Source organism: Bison bison, unplaced genomic scaffold (assembly GCF_000754665.1).
Source record: "Bison bison bison isolate TAMUID 2011002044 unplaced genomic scaffold, Bison_UMD1.0 scf7180017864212, whole genome shotgun sequence".
Lineage (NCBI taxonomy): Eukaryota > Metazoa > Chordata > Mammalia > Artiodactyla > Bovidae > Bison > Bison bison.
The window spans coordinates 188,549-200,276 of record NW_011494784.1 but is presented as its reverse complement, the minus strand read 5'-3'; the positions used below and the strand labels follow the sequence as shown (position 1 = coordinate 200,276).

The following is an 11,728-nucleotide window of genomic DNA, read 5'->3' as shown; positions in this document are numbered from 1 at the left end:
AACTGTGGTATTGGAGAAGACTCTTGAGAGTTCCTTGGACTGCAAGGAGATCCAACCAGTCCATTGTGAAGGAGATCAGCCCTGGGATTTCTTTGGAAGGAATGATGCTAAAGCTGAAACTCCAGTACTTTGGCCACCTCATGTGAAGAGTTGACTCATTGGAAAAGACTCTGATGCTGGGAGAGATTGGGGGCAAGAGGAGAAGGGGACGACAGAGGATGAGATGGCTGGATGGCATCACCGACTCGATGGACGTGAGTCTGAGTGAACTCCGGGAGTTGGTGATGGACAGGGAGGCCTGGTGTGCTGCGATTCATGGGGTTGCAAAGAGTCGGACACGACTGAGCGACTGAACTAAACTGAATTGAACTGATGAAATATCTATGTCTTCATAGTCTCTTAAGTGTATGATCTCCCATCTTCAGCATTATTGCTTATGAAATACCTAGAATGTTTTTGTTTGGAACCTTCTGTTTTAAGTGTGTTATACCATTTTCTGTCTAAGATTTTTCTAGGAAATTCTATGCTTATGAATACTTTCTTAATCTGTTTGGCCTATAAGGCTTTGCAGAAGTTTCAGTACTGTAAATCTACACTTCCCACTGCTTAAATCTTCATATTCTTTGAGAACTCCAGTTCAAAATGATGTCAGATTGTATTATGGAACATTTTATGAAAGGGAACAGTCCCAAGAAACAACACATGACCAATGATCTCCTGATTCTAAATGTCTATTTCTGACCTCTTTTCTTGGACCTGCTAAATGGGCAGATACTCTGAAGACAAATCACAATGATAATATTTAATTTCTGGCAAAGATCTGGCCTTCCTCATTTAACTAGGTTTTGGAGGGGAAGGTAATAGGGTAGGAGGACAAGGAGTTGGAGTAGTTAGGCTGCTAGAAAGAGGCCCGGTTTTGCCCAAAGTACGGGAGGCAATCTGAATGTTTCCAATGAGATTAATATAAGAACCCAAGGCTTTATCATCCCCACTTCAAAGAATTCAGGCAACAATTGGATCTTTCAAAGACAGAAGCAGGATCTACAGAAAGCATAAAATAGGGTCATGGAAAGAGTGTTGGGCTTGAAATCAAAATTCTTAAATTTTAACTCTCGTTGTTCTCCATGGTTCTGTGACACATCACCTAACCTGAGATTCATTATCTCTGTCTATAAAACATACCGGTTGGAATATACGTGTTCTAATCTCTCTTCCAACTCTGCCTAATGTCACAAAGTAAGAAACAGACGCACATTAGACAGATGTGGAAGTAAGGCTGGAATAAAGGACTGTGTGCCGAGGCTGCTTCACTCTCAGGGCAAGATGACAGGGGTAGGTAAAAAGTGGCTGCATTTTATGTTCCAGCACTGAAGCACAACCCGCAAAACCTTAAATGTCAGATGGTAAGCACGTAAAAAACACGCAGAGACGAACTTCATTTTTTTCCCACCACCCAAGGGTGTCAGGATCTTGCTGCGCAAATTCCTGGGATCGCTTCACAGCCCAAAAGATGAGGTATCCACTCCCGCCAAGTGTTAGAAACACGAAGAAGTTAGCAAGAAACCTCAGGAATCTGATCAAGTGGATGTTTTCTTCTACTTGGGCTGCTCTTTCTTCTATTATAGCTTCCTGTATCCAAGGAAAGCAGGAAAAAATAAATTATCTGATTTACAAAAAATATCATGAACTTAGGAATTATTTTCACAAACATTAGAATGTGAGGAATGAAAATGTAAACTAAATCTGGGATTCCACAAACCAGGTGAATATTGCCAGCAAGTAAGAAAATGTAAGAGAAAAAAGGAAGAATTCTTACAAAGTCTGGTTGATCTAATATTAAGACAGTCTTCATTCTAAAGTGTCTTCTAGTATGGCTTTTTAAAACAATTACAAAATATTACTTTAGAGTTATTTTAAATATTGAGCTAATGTATTCCTATAAATAATAAGTTAGCATAGTTCTATTATTTAAAATATCTGATTCTGATTACAAATGGTTAGCTATTCCAAGCCAATGGTGTTTTATTACCAAATTTAGAGAGAAATAGTGCTATCACAAGCCATCAATCATTTTCCAGTCATATTCAGAACCCTGCCCAGATCCTGGTAGGAAGAAATGATGAGTTAATCTTTCTTTTAATTGTCAAGATACTTGGCTACACATACCATTTGGAATGATTCCAATTTTACTTTTACAAATACCAAGAAAAGTCTCTTGAAGTTGGTATCTTTACCTTAAAGTTCATTGTGATAGAATTGAATTTGTTGTCTGCTGTTTCAGGGTTGCCAATAAGGTAGTCCCAGCTAGTGAACACCTTCCAGCTAAAGTTGAAAGTGTTATCATCACCACCTCCATCATCACCAATATTTTTGGTCATCCTATGCAAACAGGAGGTTTAATCCAGCAGCCAGAATACAAGCAGAAAGGGAGAGATTAGGGAATAGCAAGACATCATAATTTTAGGGATATTGGAGAAGCAGTATCTAAAAGACATATACTTTCAATTAAGTTTGTTCTAATAACCAGAAAAGTTTGTTTTTAAAAAAAATTGGTTTGTTTTAATTTTTTAAACTTCATTTCTAGGCTTTCAAGATTAGAAAACTACTAAGCATTGATGGTTTTAACAATCAATTAATTTACAGGTTATATAAAAATAGTTCTTTATTTGTTTTCCTAAACTGTTTTCTTAGGGTCATATACTGTACTCTGAACCTTTTATGGGACAAGGATCTCTTTAGAAATCTGATGAAAACCAATGGGCCCCTACCCAGGGAGAAAATATGTACAGGCTCTAAAACTATTGTACACAGTTTTAGTTGGTTTACAGTTGAAAGCCTAGGAATAGATTAACCCAGTTCAGATCAGGAAACTTCTTTATAGGTTTCAAGTCCTCTAAGAATCTCCTCCCAAAGAGTCATTACACTGAAAGCATGAAAGTTTTCCATATTCTACAACTCTTGACCAAAAATCAAGATTTTTATACAACTTTAATGCCAAGTGGTTACATATATTCTAATAATTTATGTTAAAAAAATTTTTTTTTGCTTGGACCATTTAAAATACATTTACTTAAAGGTTTATTTCAGTGGTTAAAAATCTATATCCTACTTGCTTCACTTCCTTGTTTCCCCTACCACCATAGATAGCAAAATTAAAATTTTATATGATATATATTACAGAATGGTCCTATAAGGTTTTGGTTTTTTACAGTGCTATGGAATTAAAAAAGAAAGGACAATGAGGACATAAAGATGACATTATAATTTGGCAGACATCTCTCAGGTCATCTGAATTCCACCACTGTTAGTCCTATCTCTTACAGAGGTTTATATATTTCAAATGGGCTCATGTGTTTGAAAAATAACTAAAAATAATTATTACTTACCTCAGTCTACCACTTTACCTTCTGCAAATGGTATTTATGTGTATTATCATATTTGTCCTTCTCAAAAACTTAAAGAGAGGTCAAGGTAGTTGATACTAAGGTAGTTGATATTGTTCTCTGTTATAAATGAGGAAGCTGAAGGGTAAAATTATGAAGTGATTTCCTGGATGTAATTCAGAAGTAAACCACAGGGGTGGGTCAAGAGCTTAGGTTTTCTGACTTCACTCTAGTACCCAAGCTAGGACACCATGAGATATGTTGAACCATACAAGATGCCTTTTTGTAGGTCAAAAAGTATTGAAATCAAACATTCCTAATGATTTAACCTAGGGAGAAAATTATTTTTTTGATTAAGATGCCATCATTCCTTCTTTGCATAGTCATTGAGCAAAGGGCAGAGCCTCAGGTAAAACTGACCACTTGACAGATGATTTTGCATGGACCTTTATCACTGGCAAGATTCTATACCTGTAGTCAGCCTCCCAGAGAAGGGAGCTCAAGCTTGACAAGCAAACTGGGAACATCTAGCATGTGAGAACTGTCAAGAAAGGGAGTGGAATACTAAACACATAAGGAAGGATACTGAAGACAAACTCTACTAACAACACATTTTTATTCAGATGGCCCTGATAGCTATAAAATGTTCCATGTACAGCTCCACCCCTTGGTTGCAGAGAAAAAATAAAGTGTGCATACTTAAACAAAAATTCTTCCTTTTTCAAGGGGGCTATAGTTTTTAACAACTGTATCTCAAGCTATCTCAACATATAATTTGCAAGGAAGGAAGGAGTGGAGGAAGAACGAGTGACCAATCATCTTGCTTTGTCAGAGACTGAGTCGTTACCCAGGACAAAAGACTTTTAGTGCTAAAGCCGATGGAGTCCTGAGTCAACAAAGTTAGCCATCCTATCTTAAAATTTCAAAGTACTTTCTTGTATACCTATCTAATTTTCCTTCCAATTTCCCCATTGGTGTTGGTTTAGTTGCTAAGTCTTGTCCAACTCTTGTGATCCCATGGACTGTAGCCCACCAGGGTCCTCTGTCCAAGGGATTCTCTAGGCAGTAATACTGGAGTGGTTTGCCATTTCCTCCTCCAGGGGAATCTTCCCAACCCAGGGATCAAACCCGGGTCTCCTGCACTGCAGGCAGATTCTTTACTGCCTGAGCTACCAGGAAAGCCAATTTCCCCATTAATTAATCAAAACAGATATCTACTTCCCTTCTATGGATGAGGACTCTGCGATAAACAGTATGAGCAAGAGGACAAAATCCCTCAGTTGCCTGATTGATTTTAAGTACTCAGTTTTAGTTTCACTTGATTTGAGGCATGTATCCCACAAAGCCACTCATGTTTATTCCAAGAATGTATTTGTGTGGCATTTGTGGGGGACAGGGGGAGAGATGATAAAGGATTCTGTGCAATCACTTATATCCCACCAATTGTTTTTCTACCAAGCTCTGCCCCCAGGGCTAGGAGCAGCTAGGAGTCATAAATGGCTTTGGAACTGTCTTGCCATAAAGGCCAATGAACTTAAACCACTTGCCAATCATGTATTGAACAACCAAAAGTCCCCTGCCAGAGGGAGGAACCACAATCAGGCTGGTTTAGGTGGTATAACATGGATGACTTTGAGGGCGAAATGTGGAACTGGTGCCCTGCAAGTATCCTAAATGGTGTCTTTGAGTTAATTCGAAATAGCTTCCATTTCCTGGAAAGCTGCACTAGCTAGTAAGTTTGCCATCAGCGATATGTGGTTACTGAGCACTTAAAATGTAACTGGTGTTTCAAAGACTTAGTATCAAAAAAAGACAGAAAATATCTCAATAATAATTTTAGATTGATTATATGTTGAAGGAACTGTTTTGATATATAGAGTTAAATAAAATATATTATTAAAATATATATTCTACCTATGTATTTGTTTAGGATAGCTGCCAGAATATTTAAATTACATGTCCCTTGCCTTATATTTCTTTACATAATGCTATTCTAGATGCTTTATACTCATCTGCCAGAAATTATAATAAATGTACAAATCTATTAATGTACAACTACATAACCATGCATAACTACCTTATGAGGGCTATCATATGGCCTCACTTGCTATCATGCTGGCTTTGTTTGGTTTATCAGTAAGCCTATGAATCATAATCCTAATAAAACAGTTAAATTAGCATATGCTAGCCATGTTCTAAGTGCTTTTACTGTATTAACTCATATTGTCCTCTTAGCCATCCTAAGGTGTTATTACACCTCTATCAGAAATAGGAAAGGGTTTCCATGGTAGCTCAGCTGCTAAAGAATCTGCTTGCAATGCAAGAAACCCTGTTTTGATTCCTGGGTTGGGAATATCCCCTGGAGAAGGTATAGGCTACCCACTCCGGTATTCATGGGCTTCCCTGGTGGCTCAGACAGTAAAGAATCTGCCTACAAGGTGGGAGACCTGGGTTTGATATCTGGGTTGGAAAGATCCCCTGGAGGAGGGCATGGCAACCTACTCCAGTATTCTTGCCTGGGCAAGAATTCATCTCTCCTTGGACAGAGAAGCCTGGCAGGCTACAGTCCATGGAGTCACAAAGAGTCAGACACGACTGAATGACTAAGTGACTAAGCACAGCACAGAAACAGGAAAACAGAGCAGTTGAACAATTTGTCAAAGTTCTTTTATAATGGGCTAGAGCTGGTATTTGAATTCATGAAGAATGGTTCCTGGTAACCCACTCCAGTATTCTTGCCTGGAGAATCCCATGGACAGAGGAGCGTGGCAGGCTACTGTCCATGGGATCCTAAGAGTTGGACACAACTTAATGACTAAACCACCACCAGAATGGCTCAAGAGACCACTAGAGTATATAGCCTCTGCAGAGTCACTAAAAGCTGAGGAATTGCACATCCGTAGACATGCTTCCTCAGGGAAAATGGAGACTAAAGGACCAATTTGAAATGATACTCACAAGGCCTGTGTGATGTAACTGATACCCCTAACTTTAATCCTGCCAAATCTAAATGGCTAAAAGACTAGAAATATGTTAGATTTTTTGGAATGAGGTACTATTTTAGCAGGTAGACAGTTATTTTACATACTTAGGCTCTCTGATTACACTTGGACAAGTAGATAGAGATTTTGGATACAGGGTCTCCATTAAGGCCTTTTTCAAGTTCTGAAAGGGCTTAAAAATCTAAACGTGATAGTTTTTCTGGAGGAACCAATAAGTTTGGTGGGGACAGGATGTAAAGCATGTTTCAGACTGCTCCAGAGAGCTCCTGCTGAAGAGGACTTGGACCTTCAAGTAAAGGTCTTCCCTGCAATGAAGCAAAAGCTCAGTTTACCTTGTGCATGGTTAAATAAAAGGGAGACTTCACTGAGATGTTTCAACACTTCTGCTAAACTGGTTCAGAAAATTAGCTAAAAGTTGGGTTATTCATAACCCTAAATGACTGTGTGAGGTTTCTGCAGTGTCTTCAAGTGAGGTTTTAACAATATATTTCAAACAAGGGGAAAAAATAAGCTGCAGTTTCATCAGTTCCCCCAATGAAATTCTTTCCCATGCTCTAATAAATCCTCTTCCAAGATAAAATATGATTACACAGTTGATCATGATGATCTCATTGAGGGCCATTTGTTTGCGCTGTCTTACACAGCTGAAATTTTTCAGATGAGTGATTATTCTGCTTTTTTGTGGGGTTTTTGTGTTGTTTTTTAATGAACAGAGAACAACAGATTCTGCCTATTGAGCTGATCCTGCAAGTCACAAACCTCTCTGCACACTAAAAGAGGGGTCAGCAGCTGTTTTCCTGTCTTGTTTGCAACACTGACTTACACCTTAAAATACAAAACAGCACAATTTTAAAATATGCTTAACCACAGAAGAGGTACACAACCATCACTCTGACCCAGTGATATGATCAAAGGCTTGCCCTTATTTTCAATCCTTTTGTGTGGGAAATGTAATAGTCTAACATTAGTACAGGTATTAAAACCACATTTTATCTTTTATATACTCTGCATTCTCTAGACATGAAGCAGAAAAAAAAAAAAAAAAAAATACAATTCCCAGATTAACTTTCCCATTTGATTCCAGCAATCATTGCTTGCTTCCCAGGAGATCAATGAAACTTACGCTTTAAGGACAACCAGAAAACTGTATCCAATGCACATGATCCCCACGAGAAAATAGGAGAGTGGCAGTCTGAAATTCATCCATCCAATTGTTCGTTTATTGTCGTAATAGCCATAAAAGAGGACGGAATATTGAGCCAAGCCCTAAAATCCAAAAACAAAGTCGTTTAACAGATGCTGTGAAGAGCAACTCAAAGAAAAAAGATCGACTTCTAAGAAGAATAACAAAATGACATTAATTCTTAAACTTGGGAGATGGCTCTGACATGAGCCCTATTGTTTTGTTTCATGGAGTGACTGTTTCAGCTGCCACACGGACTGACAGCCTCTTGGTTTACTTGAAATTCAGGGACTTCTAAATAGATCAGATTTTTAACCAAATATAGGCTTGCTCAGCTGTGGAGCCATTACCGTGAAATGCCCATTGATTGAAACATCAAAACACACTTCATGGTGTCATTAGATTTACAATTTTAAGAGCTTGCTTAATATTGGGGGGAAATCTGAAATGTGCTTCCTCAAAGTTTCATGGCAGATTTCCACTTTCAGTCACCTAAGCCACAGTCAGATTTGTTCTCCATAAGGTACAGAGGCCATGTCTCAGATCATACTTAGAAAAAACAAGGAGCAGATGAGATGACATTGGAACCAATATATACAACCTTCTATTCATCAAGATTATTATCCCCAAATGAGCATGTTTATTCATACAACTACATGCTCTTTCCCAAAAAGTATCTGCCAGGGTTGGCATCACTGTCTTCCAAAGCCAATTAAGTAACTGCTCTCTGTACATAGAACATGGCATATTTTGATGCTGTTTCCCTTATAATATTCTTCCTCTTTCTCTCCTCTCATTCACTGTGTTCTTCACTCTTATTTTGGAGGCATTGTTTCTGTATTACTATGCATCTACTTCCCCCTTTTCTCTTCAATTTCATCTCTTTGGCAATAATTTAAAACTTCTATGCTTTGTGAAGTGAGAGGATAATTGCAGTAATAATATCAATCAATAAATTTGACTGAGCAGGGACTTCCCTGGTGGCACAGTGGATAAGAATTGCCTGCCCGTGCAGGGGACATGGATTTGATCCCTGCTCTGGGAAAACTACACATGCCATGGAGCAACTAATCTAGGGGCCAAAACTACTGAGCCTAGAGCTCCCCAGCAAGAGAGGCCACCACAATGAGAAGCCCCCACACCACAACAAAGGCAAAATATAGCCAAAAACAATAAATAAAATAAATAAATCCTTTTTTAAAATAAATAAAAATAAACCTTATTGAGCAGTTAGAGTTTGCTGAATACTTCATCTTACAGAATCCTCACAAGCACCCTCTTGAAGTGGCTCCTGTTAGGGGCAATCATTTTCCTCCAGTTTTGTTACTGTCCACATAGAGAAGACCCATGAGTGCAACACTCCCAGTCTCTCTCCACTGCCTCATACTAGCTCCAGGGAGGAGAACCTCATCTGATAGTAGAGCATGGCTGAGGAATGGGGACAAGCTGGAGCACCACTCTTCCTCCTCCTTTGAGATCACCCTCTGTGTTCTGTCCCTGTGAGGGGTACCCTGTCCTGGTCTAGGACAGCTGGATAAGACAGTCTGTTCTGAAGCTCACTTGCCCATGAAAAGATGCACATTCTTCAATATCCCAGCTTTAACAATGATAAACGTGACATGTTGACCTCCATCTGTCTGTTTGTCTTATTTCTGGTGAGCTCACAACCTGAGTTGACAACACACGTGGTATTATTTACCATGACTCTCCCCCTGCAAAAAGACACTATAGCTTTATATCTACTTTGCTGATGAAGAAACTGAGTTTTAGAGCAGTTAAGTTACTTGTCCATGTTCATGCAGCTAGTAAGCAACAGTCTGAACCTGAACTGGGTCTAATTTTAAATCTGTATACTTAACCACTGTGCTATACTGCTTCTCCTATGTTCTCTTTTCCTACCAGGTCTTGCATCATACTAATGTCTTATTTATCCAGGAAAACAAAGAAACTGAAGCCCCAGGACCCCTGGATTGATTCAGAGTGGTTCCAGGATCCCCAGACACTCCTTTTGAAAAGATTTCAAAGGGCCTCAGCCCCATCCTCGAAGGGCCTCATTCTCACATGTATAAACATTACAAGCTGACTTCTTTTTCTAACTCACAACAACAGTACTGGGATTAAAAGCCACCTTCAAAACAACATAAAAGGAGAAAGGAGATATGTAGCAAACATCTGGTGAGCTTGTTAGGTTAGCACAATAGCTATCAGGGCAGCTAACTCATCTGGCATATGTATTATTCAGTATATGTTCAATGGTGGCACTACATAAATATTAGGTCACAACCAAAGTGGGTAAGGTCCCTTTTTTTGGAATCCTGATTATTTCACAAAGGTTTCTTCAGTTGGCCTATTTCTACCTATGCAGTGAAGCATGTAAATGAAAGAGGAGGTACTATTGAAGAACACAATTTTTAAAAGCTTTATCCAATCCCTCTCAGTAGCATATCGAGGGGTGGTTTTAAAAACACTGAAAGGCTTAAAAGAGGATTTCCCCTTCCCTTCCACCCTGTGGGCCCACCACAAGCCATACGTCATTCCCTTCCCTTAAAACTCCAACAGCAGACATCTGGAAGTGACTAAAATAGCAATGACTCCTAGCCTAGCCAAGGTTCCATTCGGTTTCCATGTCAGCGCACATGGCTTTTCCTGTGGGAACACTCTTCCATCCCCAAATCTGTGACAGAGAAACCACAGTCAGAGCCAAGTTTCAAATGAGCACAGAAAATTCTTGTCCAATTCTGGGTTCCATGCTTGCACATCATCTACTAAGTCTCTAATTTCGGTCTGAATGCTATGCTGCATAGTCTAGTGCATAGTCACTGACACACATCTATGAGAATGTTATGATGTTTTGGTGATGTGGTCACAGGTAATCATGTACTTATTTATCTAACTAACTTTTAATGAGCACTTATTTGCTAAATGTTATACGTAGATACCACAAACTCCTTACTGCCAAATTCAGGCTTAAATTGAAGAAAGTAGGGGAAACCAGTAGACCATTCAGGTATGACCTAAATCCCTTATGATTATACAGTGAAAGTGAGAAATAGATTTAAGGGCCTAGATCTGATAGATAGAGTGCCTGATGAACTATGGAATGAGGTTCGTGACTTTGTACAGGAGACAGGGATCAAGATCATTCCCACAGAAAAGAAATGCAAAAAAGCAAAATGGCTGTCTTAGGAGGCCTTACAAATAGCTGTGAAAAGAAGAGAAGCAAAAAGCAAAGGAAAAAAGGAAAGATAAACATCTGAATGCAAAGTTCCAAAGAATAGCAAGAAGAGATAAGAAAGCCTTCTTCAGCGATCAATGCAAAGAAATAGAGGAAAACAACAGAATGGGAAAGACTAGGGATTTCTTCAAGAAAATCAGAGATACCAAAGGAACATCTCATGCAAAGATGAGCTCGATAAAGGACAGAAATGGTATGGACCTAACAGAAGCAGAAGATATTAAGAAGAGGTGGCAAGAATACACAGAAGAACTGTACAAAAAAGATCTTCACGACCCGGATAATCACGATGGTGTGATCACTGACCTAGAGCCAGACATCCTGGAATGTGAAGTCAAGTGGGCCTTAGGGAGCATCACTACGAACAAAGCTAGTGGAGGTGATAGAATTCCAGTTGAGCTATTCCAAATCCTGAAAGATGATGCTGTGAAAGTGCTACACTCAATATGACAGCAAATTTGGAAAACTCAGCAGTGGCCACAGGACTGGAAAAGGTCAGTTTTCATTCTAATCCCAAAGAAAGGCAATGCCAAAGAATGCTCAAACTACTGAACAATTGCACTCATCTCACACGCTAGTAAAGTAATGCTCAAAATTCTCCAAGCCAGGCTTCAGCACTATGTGAACCGTGAACTTCCTGATGTTCAAGCTGGTTTTAGAAAAGGCAGAGGAACCACAGATCAAATTGCCAACATCGCTGGATCATAGAAAAAGCAAGAGAGTTCCAGAAAAACATCTACTTCTGCTTTATTGACTATGCCAAAGCTTTTGACTGTGTGGATCACAATAAACTGTGGAAACTTCTGAAAGAGATGGGAATACCAGACCACCTGATCTGCCTCTTGAGAAATTTGTATGCAGATCAGGAAGCAACAGTTAGAACTGGACATGGAACAACAGACTGGTTCCAAATAGGAAAAGGAGT

At 39.1% G+C, this 11,728-nt stretch overlaps 1 protein-coding gene across 1 annotated transcript in view; it reads right to left on the bottom strand.

Moving 5' to 3' along the window:
• Positions 1-11,728, bottom strand: part of TMC1 (transmembrane channel-like 1) — a 137,340-nt gene that overhangs the window by 40,800 nt on the left and 84,812 nt on the right. The window contains exons 9-11 of the mRNA XM_010844885.1: positions 7,509-7,651; positions 2,235-2,379; positions 1,435-1,629 (exon numbers count right to left, since the gene is read on the bottom strand). Of these exons, the coding sequence (XP_010843187.1) occupies positions 1,435-1,629; positions 2,235-2,379; positions 7,509-7,651 (483 nt within the window). The remainder of the gene's footprint in view (positions 1-1,434; positions 1,630-2,234; positions 2,380-7,508; positions 7,652-11,728) is intronic.